Here is a 25428-nt window from a genome sequence, read left to right as displayed (position 1 = left end):
GCAGTATATCAGAGATCTTACTGCTTTATATCCTTGCCAACCTGAGAATGGGAAAGTGTCTGATTGTCACTTTAACTGTTACATTTCCTTGATTAATAGTGAAGCCACACATCTTTTCCTGGTCTACTAGCCACTCAGATTTCCTCCTTAACACAAGTCATAAGAAGACAGTCTTCTACATTTTCTTTTTAAAAATTTTCAGTTTTGTTTTTGTCACACTTAGGTCTTTAATCCAGCTTATCTTTCTGTGTAGTTGAGACAGGAATTCAATTTTACTTTTTTCCATATGGATAACTAATTGTCTCAGCACATGGTAGAACTTACAGATAAAACTGGGTATGTTTTATCTTCTTCCCTTTTCTTAAGGGAGAGAGAATCTGAACTACTAAAGGATGCATATACATTTTGAATTATGATATTGTCAAAATACTCTCTAAAAAGATTGTACCAATTTATATCCCTATGAAGAATGTAGGAAGTTCAAATTTCCCTGCACATTTGTTGATACTAAGGTATCACACAACTAAAAAATGTTTACTAATAGAGTTAATATAAAATTTTATTTCATTTTAATTTTGATTCACATCTCTAATCAGATCATGTTTTGAAGAGAAAAAAGGGATAAGAGAGACATATGTGGGACAACTGGTGATAAATGAATATAGATTGCATATTAAATGATTGTACAGAACTGTTCTTATTTTTTTTAGAGGTGAATTATTACATTTGGTGTTTATATAACTTCCTTCTTCTTAGCAGATGTATTTAATGGCAAAGAGTTATGATGCCTGTTGATGAAGGGGTTCACTGAGCTCATCTTTCAACTTTTCTACACAGCTAAAATTTTTGTAACATTAAGTTGAAAAAAGTTGTAAATGTTACCTTCCACATACTCTAAATTTCCATATATATTTGCTTTATTTCTGGATTCTTTTCTGTCCCATTTACCTACCCACTTGTTCCTTCCACATTATATTTTCTTACTTATGATAACCTTAGTATCTAGGTGGAGCTAATCCCTGAGTAACATTTTTAGTTTCTCAAATATCAGTGAACTTCCAATAATTCTGTTTCATTACTGAACAGGCAAATGTGCAAACTAATATTTCTCTTTTGATTTTGTGATTTCAACTTCTGGAAAAGCTAGGTTTATCTTGTTTAAAAAACAACAATCAGAGTAAAAGTTGATGTTCTTTCCTAGATGTATGAATGTGCATGTGGATATTTCCTTAAGAAACAAATGTGTCCTTTTAACATTTTTCTTTCATTACAGTTAAAATGTTCCTTACACCTTTGTGTGCCAGAGTATACTAATACTTCACAAGTAACAAGAACATACAAAATACATACATACTCATGTTCGGCACTCTAAATTCTATAATGTTGGAGGTCAAATGTGTGACCTGCCTCCTAATTTTCCCTTAAATTAGTGTATAAAATAGTCTCAACCTCATATTTCATTAACTAGTTTTGGGAAACCAGAAGATGGCGGTTTTGATTGATGACTAAATTAGAAGTATGTTAGTTAAAAAGTTTATGTAAAGGACATTTGATTCCATGCAATATAGAAAAGAATACACTCAGAAACTAATAAATGAATGCAAATGTTAAAAATTTGCTGTTAAGGGGCGCCTGGGTGGCTCAGTGGGTTAATGCCTCTGCCTTCAGCTCAGGTCATGATCTCGGGGTCCTGGGATTGAGCCCTGCATCGGGTTCTCTGCTCAGTGGGGAGCCTGCTTCCTCCTCTCTCTGCCTGCCTCTGCCTACTTGGATCTCTGTCTGTCAAATAAATAAATAAAATCTTTAGAAAAAAAAAAATTTGCTGTTAATTATGGGGGACAAAAACACACAAATTTTTGTATTCCCTTTTGTACTTTTTAAAAATTTTCCCAAAAGTGCATACTTTTAAAAAACTTTTAAGTATATACTTTATTTACATTACCAATAAAAAATTATTTAGAAGCCATGACATATGTCCCAAAGCAATATAACCTTAAAAAGACATTACCAACTGATTTCAACTGAGAACTAGTAATCTAATTCCATAAATATTTGCATCTAAGATTATTTTCTCTATCAGCATTTATTTATAGTATATATTATATATAAATATAGTATATATTATATATATACTATAGACTGTATTTAGTCTATAGTAAAATTTTCACATTATATATCCTCTACCATTTAAAACATAATTCTTCTTCAGCTTTAGTGCTATGTAAGAAGAAAGCCTAATTAAGAAAAATAAGAATATTTCCTATTTTCATAACTAGGTATCTAGTTGTGTAATAGGTATCTCATAACTAGGTATTTCAGTTGTATAATAACCTAATCCAAAGAATCATAAGACAGGGATCCTTTTACCTCCCAAATGATGAATTTCAGGATAGTGTTTTAGTTTGTATTTTAAAAATCATAAAAACAAAAAATAAATTTGCTGAAATTACAGGCATTCCCTATAAACAAACAACGAACTTCTTACCTTGTTGCATCTGTGGATGTGTTGTGTAACTTGAAGGATGGGAATATGGCATGTATCCTGCAGGGCTTTGTGGGGCATATGGACTAGGCACTGGGCTATTTTGTTGTGGCATAAATCTGTTCCCAGAGCTTGTCTGTGGTGGCACAAACCGGCTAAAACCCCAAATCCAAATAAACAATATTAGGAAATGAAATAAATACGTTATTCCTTGAAATTTCACAGCCATAAAATTTTCCAAACTCTGATTTGTATAAAACAAAATATGCGAACAGTAAATTTTGAAAAAACAGAGAATATAAAAATTATTCTTGATTCATAATTTAAGAGTTACACTGAACAATTTGTAAAAACAGGTAATTTATTTATTTTACTTGCATAAAAGCATCCATTTGTTTAAGATAAAGTCATGCTCCCTAAATTCTACTCTATAAATTTTATTATCTCAAACACATTATTTTAATACATTCTTTGTCTGTATGAGTTTAAGTTACTAAGATGATAGTTCAATTAGTATATTAGAACATTTCTGCATCTGACATTTTAAGACAAATGTTCATGTGAATTACTACTTAAGAAGCAAAGCATCTTAATTTTTCAACTACATATAATTCACCATTACCTAAAGGTATGTATACAGTGTACATTCAAAAGCATATTCATCACAGAAAATAATACTTCATAAAATGATGCATATATTACCTGGAGGGGCTATGTGAGATAGTGGTTTGTTGATAATTGGAAGATGCAGGACTACTGTGCATGGAATTCTGAGAAAGTTTATACTGAGACATCATCATTCCTACATATCACATAAAAATGGAAAGCATGTTATTTTCTTTTAATGGTAAAATATCTTTTAAATAATTTAAAGCAATTGCTCTATCACAAACATTCAAAAGTTCTTTCTGTTCTTTCCCTTTTTTGACCCACATGTTCATTTTGAAGAGCAAAATAGAGAAATTAAGTTTCAAGTACAACCAATTTTACCAAAACATCCTTTTACTATGTGACTAATCCAGGACCAGAGACAGAGATTTAATAAAAAAATTTTTTTTACTTGATTACTTAATGTCTGATCATTTAGCCTTACAATTGAAAAGAACCTTTAGAAGTCACTTTATCTAACCTGTAAACAAATACTACACAATTCCTCCTACAGTTGGTCCTTAGGTGTTTTTTCCATTACATGAACTACTTGATTACAGACATCTCCAGTCTTTAAGGCTTTATTTCACAGAACCACTTGTTTCACTCATTTCACAGATTTCAGTTTTAAAAAATACTACTTTATTGAGGGGCCCAAAGTTTTGAGTTGCTGCAATTTCCATCTGAATGTTTTGATGTGAAACAGAATGCTCCTATTCCCTCTTCCACAATAATTCTTTGCCACATAGTAAGGATTAAATGAATATTTGATTAAAGAATAAAATTGTGAGGATAGCTTTAAGATTCTCCTATTTCTTTTTAAGGTAGACACTGTTCATTTATTACACAAGTGACATTTTGTTATATAGGAGATACAGAAAAATTCAGTTATTTAGACATTTTATTTTATTTTATTTTTAAAGATTTTATTTATTTATTTGACAGAAATCACAAGTAGATGGAGAGGCAGGCAGAGAGAGAGAGAGAGAGGGAAGCAGGCTCCCTGCTGAGCAGAGAGCCCGATGCGGGACTCGATCCCAGGACCCTGAGATCATGACCTGAGCCGAAGGCAGCGGCTTAAGCCACTGAGCCACCCAGGCGCCCCGACATTTTAAAATCAAATACAAAATCAGTGACCCTGAACTTTCTTATGTATAGCTTATCTTTTGAGGAGCTTTAAGCATCACATTATATTCTTAAATTCCTTTTCCTGCTATTGATATGAAAATTGCCTTTCACCAAAAACATTCAAACAGAAGTTACATGTTCATTTGCCAGTAATACTGCAGTAGGGATTCTAGTTCTGAAACAGCAGTTGAATGAGATGAGGGCTCAAAATCACCTCAGAATTTATCACTAATAATGTGTTTTCTTTTACATGCAGTCGAAATTAACTTCTAAGCTTTCTCTTCCAACTCAAATTCAGTAGTAAATCATACGTTCCACAGCTTAATAATTTAATTACTATAATTATTGGTTTTTTTTGAGAAGGAGGGCAATCCTCTAGGAGATGAGAGTTAAAAAATGTTTCCCCTGAATTAACAGTCTGGAACAAGCTGGAATTACTAGTTTGACAGCAATGGCTTAATTTAAAAAGGGGCAAATGGAATTTCTTTTTTTTTTTTTTTAAGATTTTATTTATTTATTCGACAGAGAGAGATCACAAGTAGGCAGAGAGGAAGGCAGAGAGAGAGGAGGAAGCAGGCTCCCTGCTGAGCAGAGAGCCCGATGCGGGACTCGATCCCAGGACCCTGAGATCATGACCTGAGCCGAAGGCAGCGGCTTAACCCACTGAGCCACCCAGGCGCCCGGAATTTCTAATAGTCCTTTCTGATTATCTCAAAGTTCCAAAGAACTATGAATAAAGTGATTTGCATTATTATCAAATATGCTCCATATGTGTGACTCACATTTACATTTAGCAACCAAGAATCACCTTTTCAAGTTTTAAAGCCAAATATCACCAGGGAAACACTTGGAAAAAAATCGTAATATGCAATGTATCAATTCATTTTTTAATGCTAAGTTTATGTTTTCACGAAGTATGATATGAAGAAGTCTATGTTTTTGACTAAGATATCAGGTAGTATAAAATACAAAATGTGTGACTGAAAGGTAAATACTCTAAATGTTTTTTATTATGGTCATTTACTACCCAAATTAAATATTTTAAAATGTAACAAAATGTTTTTTATTAGGGTGATTTACTACCCAAATTAAATATTTTAAAATGTTACAAAATGTATTGTAAATAATTTTGGAAGACTTTCCTTATTGAATTTTATTTTATTTTTTTAAAGATTTTATTTATTTATTTGATAGAGAGAGACACAGTGAAAGAGGGAACACAAGCAGAGGACTTAGGAGAGGGAGAAGCAGGCTCCCAGCCTAGCAGGGAGCCCGATGTGGAACTCGATCCTAGGATCCTGGGATTATGAGGAGCTGAAGGCAGATGCTTAACAACTGAGCCACCCAGGTGTCCCCTTTATTCAATTTTATATCTACTCATTATCTTATACTTAATGCTCCTATCCTGTAAGTTTCTCTTCCAATCAATGATCTCTCCATATTTTCTTTCATTGCAACATTCTTCCAGAGCCTTTAATTCTAGATTTACTTTCACCATTCCTATCTGTCTCCTCTTACTGCAATCTAGCTTGTTGGTTCTGGTGAAGAATCAATTATCAAAGTAATTCTCTATTTACTTTCACCATTCCTATCTGTCTCCTCCTACTGCAATCTATCTTGTTAGTTCTGGTGAAGAAACAGTGTCCTGCAAACCTGCCTTCGATTTGCAGACAGGGGGTTTGGGCAGAAGAACTTCCACAGACCCACTTTGGAGAATGAAGAGTTAACTATGCAATTGCTTTAAAAACACAACTCACACTCAAATACAAGATTAGGAAATGGAGTGGAGGGCTTCACAGAGGTACTGCCAATAAATCTGGCAATATTCTTTTTTTTTTTTAAATATTTTATTTATTCATTTGACAGAGACCACAAGCAGGCAGAGCTATGGGGGGCGGGGTGGGGGGGGGGAGCAGGCTCCCTGCTGTGCAGAGAGCAGGATGTGGGGCTTGATCCCAGGACCCTGGGATCATGAGCTGAGCCGAAGGCAGAGGCTTAACAACCCACAGAGCCACCCAGGCGCCCCAATCTGGCAATATTCTTGAATATAATTCGTCTGTTAACTAAGTTGGACTTGAATTGTCTGAACTATTCCCTTCTGACTATTTTAATCTTGAGAGCCAAATAAGTACGTGGGCTTGAGAGATTCAGTACAAATGCTCATGGGTACTCCCTGACTACATAAAAATCATATCTATATTGAATATATTTTTATGCTTTTTATGGTATTTATTATAAATAGGTTTTTTTCCTTAATAACAATAATACTTATAACCTACTTTTCTGTTGCTAAGGCAACAGAAGTGTTACACCAATTTACTATTTAACTATGAATGTGATTAATCATCAGTACTAAAACTAAAACTTGGTACTATTATACAAGTACTGCATGTTGAAAAGCTCTGCAAATATTTTTATTATATGATTAATGAAAAGACTTCTTTCATACCAATTCCATGATTTTCTAAAATAAAAAGACTTCTAAAGCTCTTTGATTAAGTGAATGAATGCATTCTGAAATATCTAACAAAATATACTTTAGCTTTGTCTAATTCCCAAGGAATTTAGTTACATATTAAACTGTAAGAATATTAACAGCCATTTAGTTTCCTTCTTATTCTTGGCTGGATTCAAGTTATCAACTTCATAGATGATAGGCTACCATATTAAAGGAGACACCTGAATTTAATTACATATGAAGCAAGCTCTGACAAGAGACCCACAAAAAAATATAATATGAAAATCAATGAAAAACCTCACCACTTTGTACATATCTGTTCTGCATACTTTTCTCCCTGAAAACATTAGGACTCCTTGCCAGGACGGCCTGCAACAAGACTGGTATGTCGCCTTCTGGATCATCACTGCCAAGGTTATCTTTTAATTCTCTGGAATTAAAAAAGATAAACATCAAAAATCAGAATAGTGAATAAGAATTCCCTATTCGATATTAGTTAGATAGCAATTCACTAGTGAAATTCAGAAAAGATTTAAGTAGAAAATAAAAAATCTATGGCATTAAAAAAAAAAAAATCACAAAAGATGTCCAAAAACTTCATGGATTTTTGAAGATGCTATTCCTGGAACAGAATTATCAAAAATGATAGGAATTCTTCTAAGGAAAACTTTTTCCCCATTTTATTTTAAAAAGAGGAAAAAAAGCCCCCCTAAAAAGGAAAAAAAAAAGCCTCAAACATTATTTTATGAACTATGAGTTTATTTAAGAATGTTCAAATTAGTTTCAAAGTAGAAAATAGAATCAACTCTAAACTATTTAAAATAATGAAAGGGTACAGAGATGATAATTATGCATAGAAGCTGAGGTTTGGGCTTAGAATATATTTTCTCTCTTACATTTGAATATGAGTCTGCATTTTTGAGTATGTCCTCTGAATAAAATAATGCTGCCACATTGGTTAAGACAAGACCCAGAGGTTACGCAATTTTCCCATCTAATATTCTTTTCTCAAATAAAGTCATCTGGGAGCAAAAAAAACCCCACGCAACTAGTCAAGCATAGTTGTAATTTTCAATAAACTTAAAAGTAAGTAGCAAATTAAATTTACAACAATGGAACATAAATGATAAAATTAAATATACATAGTGTTTTAAATTTTATATTCTACATGTCTCTGTTCCACTAATTAAATCTAATAAGAAAGATTTATAAAAATGGTGTCCAATGATAAATTTCAATAAATTTCTGGGGGCAGTCTTAAAGCAGCTTTCCATAAAATAAATCACAAATGTGTATGTGCTACTTCCCTTTTTAAATATTTTAAATATTTGGTGATAATTGTTGACACAATATTTAGACACTGATGAATTTCTGGAGGGACAAAGTATTAGTATTACATTTCCTTCTGATTTTTACTAATTATTTCTTTTTCTCCATCAGAAAATTCAAATTTAGTATATTACTGTGACAGTTATCACATCTCCATTATAATGTGCTTTATCCTCATTCCTTTAAATAATGAATCTTTAAATTAAAAAGCAAAAATTAGAGGCATCAGGTGGCTCAGTCAGTTGAGCTCTTGATTTGGCTCAGTCATGATTTCAGGGTCCTGGGACTGGGCCCCGTGTTAGGCTCCATGCTTAGCACGCAGCCTGCTTCAAGATTCTTTTTCTCCCTCTGCCTCCCCCTCCACTTCACATACTGTCTCTCAAATCAATCAATCAATCAATCAATCAATCTTAAAAAAATAAATAAATAAAAAGCAAAAACTAAAGAAAGGATACATGAGTACCACTGTATAATGAGATGTGAAGGGATAGGAATAGGAGTTTTAACTTTTTTTTTTTTAAGATTTTATTTTTAAATAATCCTACACCCAGTGTGGGGCTTGGAACTTAAAACTCTGAGATCAAGAGTCACATGCTCTACCGACTGAGCCAACCAGGCATCCTGAGAGATTTAACTTTTTTATATTTCTGTGTTGTTAAGATATTATAAGTATATACTAGTTCTGTAGTAAAAATTTTTCAAAGTATATTCATATGCAAAAATTTTATAAATAAGCTATATAATTTATATTATTTAAAAAAATCTATTGTGTGAAAATACACACTTATGTTCAGATGGTATGATAAATCCTGGGGAAAATTACTCCCAATTTTGTAGTAGCCATCCATGGAGTCCGTCATTGAGTTATGGTTAGGTTCCCATGGAATGCATGTGAGCCTATTCCAAATAAAGCTAGCAGTACAGTCCCTGGTACTTGGGAATTCTAACCACTCTAGCAATATCAAGGAGGAGACAGCTTCTTGAGCAACTTTAAGGCCCCTTGCACAGATCTACCTTGATTAACCCCAAAGCTATTCAAAAAGAATTGAAAAGACCTTCATATAGCTACATGGGTCAGCACTATTGTCTCAAAATAACTACGGCCTATTTAAATCTCATTGTAAGGTTCACTTAGATTCATATATTTTATATTATTTTTAAATAAAGGGTTTACCTTTTTTTATTACCTTTTATAATTTTATTATTATTACTATTTATTTGTTTAGAGAGAGCATGAGAACACACACTTGGGGAGCTGCAGAGGGCCAGGGAGAAGCAAACTCCCTGCTCAGCAGAGAGCCGGATGCGGGAACTTAATCCTAGGACCCCCGAGATCATGCCCGGAGCAGAAGGCAGATGCTTAACCCCACTGAGTCATGAATAGGTGTCCCTATTCATATATTTTAAAATTAAACAGTGTTTGTTTATTTTCTGAAATAAAGAATAAAACCAGGAATACAGACTCTCTTAGACCAAACCTTTCACTTTTAAATTATACTTACATGTGATCTGTTGATACCTGGTTGAGGCTATGGACAAGTTGTGAAACCAAATTATCATCCCTACAGGCCAAAAGGCAGTTCACCTCTTCTGCTATTCGGGCATTAAAGAGAAGGCTCTTTGTAGTTGTAGCAGGTAAAGGGGATGGAAGAGGCAGCTGGTTCAGGACTATTTGGAATAAAATCACATTATTAGAAAGTGAGTGGCTATAAGAAGACTTTTTATAATATTTGCTTATAAAATACTTATTTACAAATACTTTGGGACTAAAAATAAGTTATAAATATCAATGGGACAAATTATTAAAAGGCATTCTACCTCTCCACCCATCCCCCACAAACCCCAATCAACTCTGTAAAACCCCGAATCATCACTTGGGCAATAACAGAGTTTATTACTCCCTAAGAATAAAACTCAACTCCTTATATGCATGACTTTTCACACCTTAAATCTTTATTCACTTAAAAAACGAATAGCCAAAAAGGTAGGGTTAAAAGGTAACTTCTAAGAATTAAGAATACATTCATTGATCTCATTTACTTTTGCTTCTGAGATTTATCAGAATCATTAGTAATCCCATATAAATAAACCAAGTAACTACACCCAACTCCTCACCTGATATTTAGACAAGTAATAAGTTTTTTAAAAGCTTAAGTATATATAAAAAAATAAATAGATCACTTCAGCAGAAGAACATTCATTATAGAATAGGGGTTCTAGTGGAAGCCAAATAACTAAGGAATTGTGCTTTCAGTTATAAATTCCTAAATAGTTCTCTCCTCTCTTCATTTTAGTCTAACAGAAAACAAAAGGACATCAGTGTTTCTATAGTAGTTTAAATTCAGCTATTTGTCTTCAAATAATGGAAATCTATTCATCTGTCTAAAGTAAAAGTTAAGAAAGTTAATTAACATATCTTTGTTTTTGGCTTAATTTCTAATCACCTATACACAGTGCTACAGGCTGCTCATCCCAGTGGCTAACACAACAGGTTTTTTATTAATAAAAATACAGGAAACAGATTATTACTTAATAAGTAGTGTTTATTGGGCTAACTTTTAAAATATAAGGTAGAGTTGAGAAAATGGGGAGGACAACCAAAAGTAAATTCCTGGTAGTATATCTGATTTGACACTCTTACATATTTTATGAATTTGTGTCTTACCTGTAACAAAATGACAACAAAAACTAAAGACAGTTTCAGAAGTTTTCTTACCTTTATTATCCTAACTCCACCAGCTATTTTCTTATTCAGTAAAGACTAATGAACACAGATAAAAACACTTCTTAAAGTTATTTTCTCATAGTTCCTTTACTATAAAGCCCCAAAGTTTGCATAATGTCATGTTCTCACTTTCTACTTTTCCCTCTTGTATCTCTTTTTCTCTTTATTTACTCAGATAGGATGACACAGGGACTAACATTGGGGTTGCTTTTTGTGCCATTACCCAGGGACTAAGAATTAAAGTTAGAGTTGGCTACCATAAGATAGAGTCCCTAAAAAACTGTGTTACACCAAGTAAATCTCAAAAGAATGACAAAATTCTGTAAACTTAAATGATCAGAGTAAAATGGGCTGCTGATATCTATAGCACACTCCAACAGATTACTGAAAAGGATATCCAAAATGAACATTGCTAAGAAATTAGATTAACTTGGGCTATCAAACCTTCTTCTAGAAAGGATGGTTTCAGTTACCATTTCTAGAAATGCTTTTTAAAAAGTCTGTATTTGCTCCTATATATAAATCCATGCTTCTTCAGTTTTGATTTTTCTTTACTGCTTTGTCTCATCTTTGGTCTTTACTTTTGCATTTATCCCTTCATTGTGTTAAGACCTTTAAACAAACAAATGCCACCATTTCTTAATGCATCTTTAGAATGAAACAGAAATAAAGGTCTGATTACCTATTAGCTGACTACACTTTGTTATTTTCACATGTATGCCAATAAACCAAAGAAAGTAATGATGCTTGTCATTCAAAATCTAGTATCTGAAATAATTTGTTATTTATGACAACTACAAATAATTTTTTCCAGTCTCTCTTAAAATCATTGTTAACACAGAATAGAACATAAATTAGATAAATTAACAAACTTACGGTCTGTGAGACTAGCAATCCCCGCAAGAGTAGTAATGGGGACATGGGGCATATCCCCATTCATCCTGAAGTTCTGGAATGGTGTTGCCTATAAAAGTACTTAGTTCAGGTGCCAGCTGTCATTACTTCCCATTTCCCAAACACTGCAACAAAAACAGACAATTATTTGTAAAAATATGTCAAATATAATACCATTGGGGAAATGCCTACAAAAAATAAGATTTTCTGATTTTCTTGTTTGTTAACCTATATAACAATAATAGCTACCATTCATATATACTTCCAACATATTAGGCGCTGCAAAGTGCTTTGCATGTATTTACTCATTTAGTTCTCACAACAATGTAAGGCAGGTACTATTATTTTCTGAATTTTACTAATGAGGGAATTAATTTACAGAGAGTTTAAAGTAACTTGTGGAGGAAAGAGTAGAACCCAAGCAATCTGGCTCAAGAGTCTGTGTAACCAGTAGGCTGTATTACTAAACTGGGATACTCAATTTTGACAAGCACTATAATAGTCCATATCACAGACACACTAAAACCTAGCTTTAACTTGCCTTGCTATGTCTCTCACTACTCTCTACATAAACCATCCTTTTCAACAAAGCTGAACAGATTATCTTGAATCTACCTTGTGTTTTCACATTTTTATTTATTTCCTTATGTATCTCCCTACCTCGATAGCCCACCCTTACTTTAGTTCAAATCCTTTAATTCTTCAAGATCTAGGGCAAGTTCCTAGTACTTCATGAAACCTCAGATAAAATATATATATAACATAAAAATATATATAAATGTATAAAATAAATTGAATATTTTCAATATATTTAATATATTACACAATATATTAATAAAATATGTAATATATGTAAATACATAGTCCTTTGTGACATTTTTTGAAAGTTGTGTTTTGTTCTTCTATAATGTTACTATACTTACCTTGTCTTCCCAATTACCACTGCAAGCTTCTTAATATCAACCAATCACATAATTAATATATAACCACAGGAAGGACAGAGAAATGTGTTAACATCTTAGTGTTCCTGTATGACTTAGTTGACTTAAATATTCAGTTTTTATAATGTAATTCTGTGTCTGTCTGTGTATACAGACATTCTGTAAAACTCCTAAACACGTTTTCCATTCTCTTCAATGTTCCCAAATTTTTCTCATCTTAAATTTCAACATGTGGCTTTCTGGAAACTTTATCGTTCCTTTAACAGTGTACCAGCTAAAGACCCATTTTGGAAATATACAATTTTGAATAATATGCACATTAATCAAGGATATGCCTTTATTAAATAAATGAATGAATAAATAAATAAATAAATAAGTTCATCAGTAAATACAAGGCTACTGCATGTCAACTGAGAGATAGTGCTACAATAGAAAACTGAATTATAATTTTGCAGTTTAAACATTTTTTTTGAGGCTCTATTTTCTTGTTATTTAAAAGAACCCTTTAAGATTTTTGAGTTGTGGGGCGCCTGGGTGGCTCAGTGGGTTAAGCCGCTGCCTTCGGCTCAGGTCATGATCTCGGGGTCCTGGGATCGAGTCCCACATCGGGCTCTCTGCTCAGCGGGGAGCCTGCTTCCTCCTCTCTCTCTGCCTGCCTCTCTGCCTACTTGTGATCTCTCTCTGTCAAATAAATAAATAAAATCTTAAAAAATAAAAAAAATTAAAAAAAAGATTTTTGAGTTGTAAACTTCAAAACACTAATAATTCCCCTTACTCATCTATCTTAATGCAACTTTGCAAATAAATTTTTTTTTTTTTTTAAAGTCGAAATATACATGAGCACTTGGGTGGCTCAGTCACTGAAGCGTCCAACCTTTGGTTTCAGCTCAGGTCATGATCTCATGGGTTGTGGGATAAAGCCCCGTTACAAGGCTCCACACTTAGTGGGTAGTCTGCTTGAAAGTTTCTCCCTCTGCCCTTCCCCCTACTCTCTCTCTCTCAAATAAACAAATCTTAGAACAAATTTAAAAAGTAGAAGTATATAGGCAGCTAAAATCAGGAGTTTTCTTTTTCCTCACTTTGATTATTGATACATGTTGACCGAAGTTCATAAAACATGTATGCACGGTTTAACAGAGTTATAAAGTAAACATCCATACAACAACCATCTGAAAAGTAATCATCCTAGTTCCTTCTACAGGTAACAACTACCTTGTCTATTTGATAATTATTTCCTTTTTTCCCCCCCTTAAAGTTATGTCCTTTATATGTACATTCTTTTCTAATAGCCAGCCCAGGAAACAACACTGCTTTCTTTTGAGGAATGAATGACATAAAGTTTGTTAGTAGGAGCCTGCTAAAAGGAAACAGTATAGGCAATAGCACAGGAGAAGGTATAGGAAAAATATAATTATGACTGGCTATCTTACAACTGTCCTTGCTACACTGTGGACTTTACTCTTTGAAGTTATCAATTTGGTTTTTTAACAACACTAAATAAATTTAAGTAAACACTGTAAATTTATCAGCTGTATCAAGCACTTAAAAAATTTAAAACCTGACAGAAGTCATCAAAATGCAAAACGCAACAGACTTTTCTTTCTTTCTTTTTTTTTTTTTAAGATTTTATTTATTATTTGACAGGGATCACAAGTAGGCAGAGAGGCAGGCAGAGAGAGAGGAGGAAGCAGGCTCCCCACGGAGCAGAGAGCCCGATGTGGAGCTCGATCCCAGGACCCCGAGATCATGACCTGAGCTAAAGAAGCTTTAATCCACTGAGCCATCCAGGCGCCCCCAGGCTTTTTTTCTAAGTTTAGGCTAATAAAAAAGTTACAGCTGATGCTTAGTAATTAATGGGAAAAAACAACTGCGTGCAAATTATGTACAGAATAGCACAAACAAAAACAGCTTGTTATTCCTGTATGACTGTTATAAATGTAAATTGCCATACTCAAGCAGATTAACAAGTACCATGTTATTTATTAAATTCGGAGGATGGGAACTAATAGAGAACAATCTGCCACAGTCTATTGTGAGCTAACCAACTTCATTCTGTTTTCCCTCAGGTAACAAGTAAAGCAGACCCAACGCTAGCTAGGAATATTTTAGTACAAAAATGATATAATTAGTTACCATGTACAAATTAGGAGATCAATAAATCAAACCAAAAGATTGTTGTGCTTTTCTTATTGATATAACAAAGCATGTTAATACTGTGGTGTCAACTGAAAACTGGAAGTGGGGAGAGAAAGGAGAGCAACAATGCTTGTTTGGTTTAAAGTGCTTGTATAGACTGAGTAGGGGACTACTGACAAATATATTTATACCTCAACTGCTGAACTATGCTGAATTCATTGGAAGCCACGCTTCTGAAGGACAGCAGAAGACTTTGGTAGAAATGGACTCATAATTTTCACTAAAGTCACAGATGTTGATGAATATGAGTAATTTGTGAAAATGCTGCTGCCTATACTGGAAAGTGACCAGAGTATATCAAGAAAGAGCATTCCTAGAATTCTAAAAATGAATATGCAGAACTCTAACTAATTAGTCATGACACTTCTAGCTCTGGATTGGGCAATGTTTGGTCTACCTGGCTCTGTGAAAGTACACTGTCTTTCATGAAACTGCTGAAACTGAAGCTGAAAGTCATTATCTTTGGGGAACAATGTGCTCAGAAGGAAATGGTAACCAACTGGGAAAGGAGACTAGAATGAGTGCTGAAGAACTGTCGCTTAAGGCAGTGCTTTATTTACATACTTAAAATCTGTGAATGGTGTCCAATTAGTGAATTATAAAATAAAATTAGTGGATTGAGATCAACACTGAGAGGGATGGTAGGAACAGAAATATAAATTTACATTGCACACTGATTTGTGACTCCAGGTAAAATGTCTAATTGGGGGGCACCAAGGAAAAGCAGTTTCAAAGCTGCCAACTAAAGAAATGGAAGAGTTACCGTGAAGCCCACCTCCTAAGCGCTGATGAGAATGCAACAAAATAATTCATGTAAATCATTTGACGCGCTACCTGGCATATAATAAGTTATCCAGAAAGTTAGCAGTATTACAAACTGAAAAACACACATCTGGGAAAACAGAGGAGAAACAGGGGTGAATTAGGAAGAAGGTATCTTTCCAATAATATACATAAATCCTTACTTTCAGAAAGATTATAAATCATTTGAAATTTCAGTATATATTTCACCATAGTATTACAAACATGTATACCAGCTCTAGGCATACACACCCACAATTACTTAAATGATAAGGTACCTGAAGTAAATACTGGCAGTGAAGAGTAAGGAAAAAACCTAATCTTTGTAATACCAAGAACTAAATAAAACGCAAACTAAGAAATCATTTAGTTTATTTTAGAGTGGGTTAATTAAAATAATTCTTAATTAGTAGAAGATACGGTAAATTCTCATTTCAACCCATTATAATGAATCTGATGTGGACACCTTAGCGCCTGACAAGATTTTTAAAGGCCCTGGTTCTTTGCTCATTTAATTCCACTTAAAATTTATGGTTTCTGTATACAAACAAAAGAAATGCAAATATAAAATTATTGGTAGAAGTTATAATAATAATATTCAAATTGGGATGGATCTGGAATAAAAGGTGCTCTCAGAATTTGATGGTAGATAAACTTCCCGGACAGCCAGTGTAAGTAACTCATAACCAAGAAATGTGTACAATCTTGTCTGAAGACTTTACTAGTGAAAAACACTAGAAATGATAGCATTTATTGTGCATCTAGTTGGAGAAGTCTATAAAATAGAAAGTTGGAAATTTTTGAACTGACAAAAGCAGTCAGAATTATAGCTATAGTTATGAAAATCATCCACAGAGGATAACAGTTAAATTGTAATAATAGGAGACAGGCAAGATGCAAGGTAACATTGTTGGGGGAGACTTTTTTTTAGCACTTTTTATGTATGAGACATTAATATAGACCTTTCCTTTAAAAAAAAAAAAAAGATTTTATTTATCTATTTGACAGAGAGAGACAGCAAGAGTGGGAACACAAGCAGGAGGAGTGGCAAAGAGAGAAGGAGGCCTGAAGCAGACCTCTCAATGAGCAGGGCGCCCAAAGCGGGGCTTGAGCCCAGGACCCTGGGATCATGACCAAACCAAAGGCAGAGGCTAAATGAATAGGCCACCCAGGTGTCCCAACATACACATTTCCTTAATCATTATCACAGTGAGAGGTTTATGAAGTTTATCTCTACTTCACAGATGCAAAAATGAAGACTCAGAGCCTAAGTGCTTTGTCTGTGGTTATACAGATATTTCTAACCAAACCTTATATTCTCATGTATATCCAAAGAACATAAAACTAGGAAATATCTACATTGCTATGGCAGTAAGACAAACCAATAAAAGGTAAGGAAATTGTCCCTCAGAGAAACTAAATGTGTGTTTAAGGTCTCATAGCTAGTAACTGACTGAGTCAAGACCAGAATACAAATGTTTGGATTTCTAGTTCAGTATTCTTTACACTATATTGTCATCTGGCAGGATTATAACATTTGAATGAACCAAAATTCTATACATGTGGAATCTTTAGCTAATGAACACCACTGTTCCTTGCTAACGTTATTATTTTATTATTTTTGGGTGGGGAGGGATGGAGGGCTTTAAAACTAGCATATTTTTATTTATCTCAGTTTATATTACATTGAACAATATAAGCCACTTCAAATTATTTTGGGAAACAAGTGGAATGTAAATCCTAAATAGCCAACTAAGTAAATAAATAAATCTATGTTGTACTACATACTATATTAAACCGGTAACAGTGACTCTCTTGAGGGTGGCACCTCTCTAGCAGAATTCTTTCACTTTAGTCAAGCTACCTTCAGAATCTTTTCCACTGCCTAAAATGTATTCAAGAACAAAATTTTCACATTCTGTTTAAGATACTTCCAAAAGACGATCCTCAAATCCTAGCTCAAAAACAGCTTCCAATCAGCCACACTGATAATATGCTCACTTCTTTAAAATGTTTCTATTTTTCTATAGTTCTAAGTTATCCCCATTAAATAAGAGAAATGCAAACAAAAGCAAAAAGCACAGTACAGCTCTAATGTTCTCTTTGGACACATGCTTTGCTTCTGTAATTCTGAGCTCCCTGCAGCCACCATGCTGCTTAACAATAAATGTGTATTATTCCTCTGTGCATTCCCATAATGTAGCTATATCCTAATGTATATAATATGTAATAGAAGAATACCGTTACATTATTAAGTACTATTAGAAAGAGAAGTCACAAATCAGGCTGAAATTTTAGAGTCTCTCGAAACTCACTTTAAAGAGTATGCGTATGTTCACTGAGAAGTATAATGATTAGTAAAACTTTATGTACTTCTGTAGTCAGTTTTCTTCCTTGTTCTTATCAATTTATTTCACATGCATTTTTATACAAACCAACTTTAACAAAAGCTCATATTACTTTAAAAGGCCCCAGCTGATTATTATAGCTAAATTGACTACAGAGGCCTGCTGAGTAGTTATACAATGTTTAATCTTAACAAAATATGCAAAAATACAAGCTGCATCAGTAAAAAATAGTCCTGAAGTTATTTTTTTTTCTTTTCTCTCTCCTTTTCTTTTACAGAAAGGCCGTAGAAAAAATTTCCAAGTGCTGCTATGATTTGGGTTACTAATCCATGTCCCCACACCAAAAATTATTTCTCACCTTCTTCTCCACTGCAAAAGAAACAGTCTATTTTAAGCCCCTAATAGAGGTTGAGACTGTACCTTATAATACCATGAGACTATTTTTTATACAAAGGTATTAGAAATGAAAAATCAAACAATGGAGATTTTATTTCTTTCTAAACGAGGTTTACATCTTAAAGAACTATGACATTCAGATGCAGGTCTTAAATAACTCTTGATGACACATGATTGATTCAATCTAAAATATAAGAGAAAATACTTTTATGTGAAATCACTGAATGGCCCACAAGAGGGCACACTTTCAACTACAAAAATTTAAAATTCACTTTTTTTCCTAGAAAGATCGCTTATTTTTTTAAATTTTATTTCCAGTATGGTTAACATTCAGTGTTATATTAGTTTACAATATAGTGATTCAACAATTCCATACCTTACTCAGTACTCATCAAGATAAGTGTACTTTTAATCCCCTTCAATTATTTCACCCACCCCCCACCCACCTCCCCTCTGGTAGCCATCACTTTATTCTCTATAGTTAAGAGACTATTTTTTGTTTTTCTCTTTTTTTATTTGTTCATTTGCTTTGTTTCTTAAATTCCACATATAAATGAAATCATATGGTATTTGTTTTTCTCTGGGTTTAGCATTATATTCTCTAGATCCATTCATGCTACTGTAAATGGCAAGTTTCATTCTTTTTTTGAGTTCACTCTTTTGGGGGGTGTCTGGGTGGCTCAGTCAGTTAAGCATCTGCCTTCTGCTCAGGTCATGATCCCAACGTCCTGGGACTGAGTCCCTCATCTCACTTCCTGCTCAGCGTAATTCTGCTTCTCCCTCTCCCTCTGCCCCTCCTCCCACTTGTGCATGGATATGCTCTCTCTAAAAATAAACAAAATCTGTAAGAGAAGAAAACAAAGATTTCATTCTTTCTTATGGCCGAGTAATAGTCTATGGTGTGTATGTGTGATGTGTAAGTGTGTGTATATACACACATGTACACACACATCCCACTTCTTCTTTACCAATGTATCACTGGACACTTGGGCTGCTTCCATAATTTGGCTATTGCAAATAACGCTGCAATAAACATCAGACACAGGGACGCATACATCTTTTCAAATTAGTGTTTTCATATTCTTTGGATAAATACCAAGTAGTGTAATTACTGGACTATATGCTAGTTCTATTTTTATAAAATTCACATTTTTTTTTACCAAGCCCGTCAAAGGTTGGCCAAGTTCTTCTAAATTGATTATTCAACACCATTAGAAAGCAACAGATCCTGAAGTTTGCAGTTTTTTGTTTAAACACACACAAAGAAACTTCTTTTTTTTTGGATGAATATAAGAAATCCCTCCTTACATCAAAACTTCTATATTAACATTAAATTACAAAAGTATGTAACAGTCTTATCAGTCATATTGGTTCTGTTAACTATTTGAATTTGGCTGCCCTAAAAATCTTTTCAACAAACTCTGGCTACCTTGAATTATGATCTCATTAAGTGACACAGTCCCTAGGAACAACAAATTCTTTAAAACAACTTAGAAGGAGACCAAATGAAATGTTTTATTCAGGAAATTTTTCTTATTCAACAGAACATTACTTAGAATACCCAAAAGAGTAATCAAGAAAGAGCAGAGGAAGATATGAAAAAAAAAAATCATGATCACTTATATACAATCTGCATTTTTGATCCATTTTCTGTCCTAACCCATTCATCCTTTCTCTTGAAACTATATTACCTGTGCTTTTATTCTCATGGTTCCACCAGGTGTCTTGCCCCATGAGTAACAGCATCCATACTGCTAAATAAATACAATGGACAGCCTCAGGTCTCATCTGATTTGACCTAGCATTCAGCACAGTTGATCACTCTCCAGTTTGAACAATTCTTTTGTTTCCAGCACATCCTCCTGGTTTTTCCTCATACCACATTGGCCACTCTTAAATCTTGTACGGCTTCCTTCTTATCTTCCTATCCTTACTCTGTTTTTAATCTCATCCAACATCATGATTTTATTTTTTTTTAAGGATTTTATTTATTTATTTGACAGAGATCACAAGTAGGCAGAGAGGCAGGCAGAGAGAGAGAGGAGGAAGCAGGCTCCCTGCTGAGCAGAGAGCCCCACTCAGGCCTCAATCCCTGGACCCTGAGATCATGACCTGAGCCAAAGGCAGAGGCTTTAAGCCACTGAGCCACCCAGGTGCCCCAACATCATGATTTTAAAATAGCACCTATGTGCTGATGACTCCCAGTTTTTATCTGCTGCTTTGATTTCTCCACTGTATAGTAGACTCACATATCCAACTGCCTAGTCAAGATTTCTGCTTTGATGTCTAGTAAGCAAGCACGCGTCTAGAGAGCACAGGTAAAATCTTGACTTTTAAGAATATGAATTGTATGTGCTAGATAAAAATTCTTTATTAGGTATGTATTTTGCAAATATGTTATTCCAGTTGTTTGCTTGTCTTTTCATTCTCTTAATACCTTTTGATGATGTCCAGTGTATCAATTTGTTCTTTATGGGGGCGGTGGTGGGTAGTTAGTGGCAGCATTTGACTGCAAAAGGGCATGTAGAAATGTTCTGGGGTGATGAAATTTTTTTTTTCCTTGAGAGAGAGAGAGTGTATGTGTGTATGTACGCACGTGCACCCACACACGAGCAGGCCCCAGGGGCACGTCAGAGAGAAAGAGAGAGAATCTTAAGAAAGCTCCACACCCAGCACAGAGCCTGATGTGGGCTCCATCTCAAAATGGTGAGATTTTGACCTGAGCTAAAATCGAGTCGGGACACCAAACTGAGCCACCAGCCACCCTGAAATGTTCTGGATCATGAAGGGATACTGGTTACATGAGTGTCCCCCCTTGTGAAAATTATGAAGCTAAGAATTCTGTTTTTCAGTATATGTAAGTATTACCAAATTCCAGAAAACTGTAAAAGTAATAATAACTAAGCAGTGGAAAATAGGCAGAACTAGAGATGAAATTAAAATGACAACATGTTAAAAAAAAATAAATAAAATGACAACATGTTGATTACGCTACGTGATGGGTACTGGGCATTCATTATACTCTTCTACTTATGTAGCACATACTCAAGTTTTTCAAAATAAACTTTTTTTTTTTTAAATTAAGGGAACTTTTTGTATTAGATGCAAAATATCACTGTCTTATATGAGGTCAGTATTAATTAAAGCCTTATTTTTTCCAGTTCTATTACTGCTAAACAATGTGCTATAGACTAAATGTTTGTGTCCCTGCCCCCAAATTCTTATGTTGAAACCTACTCTCCAGGGTGAAGGTATCTGGAAGTGGGGCCTCTAAGAGGTGATTAGGTCATGAGGGTGGAGCTCTCATGAATGGGATTAATGCCCTCATAAGAGGGACTCCAGAGAGCTCCCTTGCCCCTTCTGCCTTATATAGACACAGCAAGAAGACAGTTTATGAACCAGGAAGTGTGTTCTCAGAAGACATCAATCTACCAGCATCCTGATATAGGCCATCCCAGCTTCCAGCACTGTAAGAAATAAATTTCTGTTGTTTATAAGCCACCTAGTCTATGGCAATCTGTTATCAGAGCCTGAATGGACTGAGACACTATATCCCTTCAATATCTATTTCTGTAATTGATTTTAAAAACTCATAAAAGAATCCAAGAGACCCAAACATAACCATTAAATAATATGATCAATGAATGTGGAAAAAGATATTGGGGCAGCTTTTCAGGGAAGATAAACTTTTTAAAAGTTAATTTAAATCATTAACAGCTCCTGACTAAGGAGTTACATTTCAAAATTATTTTAAATTGATTTACATGGAAAGGAGCACTAAACAGAAGTCATTTCTCATTCACATTATCCACAGTAACCTTTTCATGATTTCCACTGAATCCCTCTACTATTTTATAAGATATAAATATGTAAATTAAGGATGTATATGTTTCTAAATTTATAAGCTCATGTTCAATGAACTAATCATAAAATGCAGGTTTTTATAACATCAAATGCCATATTCTTTCTGTATATAAAATGAAAAAAAGTTCTTTAAATTCTGTCACTACCAGTCAATCTTTCATTAGGAGAAGTGGATTTTAAATAGTTTTTTTTAGAAAGATTAATTTATTTTACAAAGCAGGGGCACCTGGGTAGTACATTTGGTTAAGTGTCAGACTCTTTTTTTTTTTTTAAATATTTTATTTATTTGACAGAGAGAAATCACAACTAGGCAGAGAGGCAGGTAGAGAGAGAGGAGGAAGCAGGCTCCCCGCTGAGCAGAGAGCCCGATGCGGGGCTCGATCCCAGGATCCTGGGAACATGACCTGAGCTGAAGGCAGAGGCTTTAACCCACTGAGCCACCCAGGCGCCCCTGTGTCAGACTCTTGATTTTGGCTTGAGATCTCAGGGTTGTGAGATCAAACCCCAGGATGGGCTCTGCGTTTCGAGCAGAACCTGCTTCATATTCTTTCTCCCCCTCTCTCTGCCCCTCCTGCTCATGCTCATTCTCTTTCTTTCTCTCTCTCTCTCTCTGTCTCAAGGAAATGAATGAATGAATGAGAGGGAGCATATGTGTGAGTGGGGGTGAGGGGTTCAATCAACTGAGCCACCGGATTTTAAAATTTTAAATGAGGTTTTAAATTTATTTAATAATCACAGTTACACAAAAGTAAACTTTCTATGAAACTTAGAATACTAAAAGAAAATAAGAGCAATACATACTGAGATAGAAGGTTAATAAAATGCAGAATCAAGTGACTTTGTGTGTTATAGTATAATCTCCAAGATAAAGATGTTAAACAGCAAAAGCACTTGAACTCTTTAAATCTTAAACTCTCAAAACAACATTTCAATGTTTTCTTTCTTTCTTTCTTTGTTTTGTTCCTTGGTTTAGAAAGTCTTGGGCTTTTAACTAGATAGTGATTTCCTATGACCAGAGTATTTTATAGCTTATCGATTTTTAAAGTACCTACAAGAAATGATGAAGAGAAAACTTACCTCATGTTCAAGGGACTTTTATTGCTGCTTAAGAAATCTAAGTAAAACTGGGAGGCAGTAAACAGAAAAGAGGGGTATAAAAAGGTTTCTCAAATAATGTTTTAAACACCATTAACTATTACACATAAGCTCAAAAGCAAACTATTAAAATGGAAATAAAACACTTTCAATTTTGATTAGAATACTGAATTGCCAGGACTTAAGGAAGTAGTTCAGCTTCTCTTTACCAGTGCTTGATAATATTAAGTATGCTTGTCACTGGGTAAAGAAATTTGTAAGTGACTAATTTCCATTTTCTTACTTATCTGATTTCTCATTTTTTTAAAGAAAGTAATATTTTGTGTATTCGCAATTATGCACTTAGCACCCAACACCAAGAACAGGACCCGACAGTGGTTACCATCCATACAGTGGTAAAAAATCCTCATGAAGCTTATAGAGTCAAGTAGGAGTGATATTATGAATAATCACCATGTAACATATAATTACACATAATGATAAATCCCACAACAGCAGCAATAATAAATAATATTTAGCCCCTAAGATGTCTGGAATTGTTCTAAAGAATTTACGTATCTAATTTCATATTAATTTATATTGAGTTCATTTAATTCTTATTTATATACTTCAGTTCATTTAATCCTTATCCTATTAAACAGGCACTACTATTATCCTCCTTCATCTTAAGATAATAAAAACTGAGGCATATAAAGGTTAAGTAACTTGGCAGATGTCTGATTCCACAATTTCTGTTCTTAACATTCCAGAGTCAAGGCTCTTTTCTAAATGAAAACAGGGAGTTTTCAAAGAAAAAACGATGGTGACTAAGTTTATGTTGGGGGTGTAGGCAGTCACAGAGTATTTCATTAAGGAAATCTCACGAGTAAGAGGCAAAGGGGTTAGAATTGGGGACAAGGAATGATTAGTATATTCTAGTCCCTTAAGAGTGACAAAACCTATATGTGGCTGGTACTTAATGAGGGACTGTCAAGGGCCTTTTGATTTCATTTCATGCCACTTAAAAAAAAAAAAAAAGTAATATACTAGCCACTGATATATATATCTTAGCTACTGAGCATGGCAACTATAGTTGCTTAATTTTGAAACTATTTCTCCCTTTTCACACAGCCTATATATATATTCCTTAAAAATATTAACTTGAATTTAAAATCACTATTTTTGTATAATTAGTCACAGTTTTAATATACGAGAAGAAACAATGATTTGTCACAAAGTATGAAAATAACTGCTTTGGGGAGCCTGGGTAGCCCAATCGGTTGAGCGGTTGACTCGGTTTCAGCTCCGGTTATGATCTCAGGATCATGAGATCAAGCCCTAAATTGAGCCCCGCAATGGGCTCTGCACTCAGTGGGGAGTCTGTCTGAGATTCCTTTCCCTTTCCCTCTGCCTCCTGCTTGCACTCTCTCTCTCAAATATATAAAATCTTAAAAAAAAAAAAAAAAAAAAAACTGCTTCAGAATAAACTTTAAAAGATAAACCTAAGTGCTAAGTAAGAAAAAAAAAATTAACTCAAATATTTGAAAATGAAAACTTATTTTCATGCAAAATCATGCACCTGGATGTTCATACAACTTTCTCTGTAATGGCTAAAAACTGGAAACAATTCAGATATCTTTCAATGCATGAATGATTACGCAAACTGTGGTAGATCTATGCCATGGAACACCACTGACTTAAAAAAAAAAAGTATTGATACATAAAAGTTGGATGAATCTCAAGGAAATTTAATACTAAGTGAAAATTGCCAATCTCAAAAACTACATGATTTCATTTATGTAACATTCTTGAAATACCAACATTACAGAAATGAAGAGATCAGTAGTTGCCAGGGATTAGATGAGGAGTCCATGTGTGGCTATGAAGTGAGAGTACAAGGGAGTGGTGCTTATTATAATTAACAGTTTTATATGCAGAGTGTGGTGGTGGATACATCTAACAACACGTATGATAAAACTTTACAGAACCACACAGTGTATGCATAACTGGCTAAATCTGAGTAACTCTTCAATTGCACAAATGTCACTTTCCTAACTCTGAAACTATACTAGAATTATATACAATGTTACTGTTGGGGGTGGCTGAGTTAAGGGTTCACCTCAGGTCCCTATACTTAAAACTTT

At 34.1% G+C, this 25428-nt stretch overlaps 1 protein-coding gene across 4 annotated transcripts in view; it reads right to left on the bottom strand.

Moving 5' to 3' along the window:
* Window positions 1-25428, bottom strand: part of NIPBL (NIPBL cohesin loading factor) — a 205714-nt gene that overhangs the window by 105460 nt on the left and 74826 nt on the right. For all 4 annotated transcript variants that reach the window (XM_045079473.1, XM_004738003.2, XM_013051832.2 and 1 more), the window contains exons 2-6: window positions 11647-11789; window positions 9548-9713; window positions 7019-7146; window positions 3185-3284; window positions 2486-2637 (exon numbers count right to left, since the gene is read on the bottom strand). In XM_045079473.1, coding sequence (XP_044935408.1) covers window positions 2486-2637; window positions 3185-3284; window positions 7019-7146; window positions 9548-9713; window positions 11647-11710 — 610 coding nt within the window. In that variant the 5' untranslated portion in view covers window positions 11711-11789. The remainder of the gene's footprint in view (window positions 1-2485; window positions 2638-3184; window positions 3285-7018; window positions 7147-9547; window positions 9714-11646; window positions 11790-25428) is intronic.

This window comes from Mustela putorius, unplaced genomic scaffold, assembly GCF_011764305.1.
Source record: "Mustela putorius furo isolate JIRA1106 unplaced genomic scaffold, ASM1176430v1.1 tig00000407_pilon_pilon_pilon, whole genome shotgun sequence".
Taxonomy (NCBI): domain Eukaryota; kingdom Metazoa; phylum Chordata; class Mammalia; order Carnivora; family Mustelidae; genus Mustela; species Mustela putorius.
The sequence above is the reverse complement of the archived record's forward strand: the minus strand, read 5'-3'. Positions and strand labels throughout refer to the sequence as shown.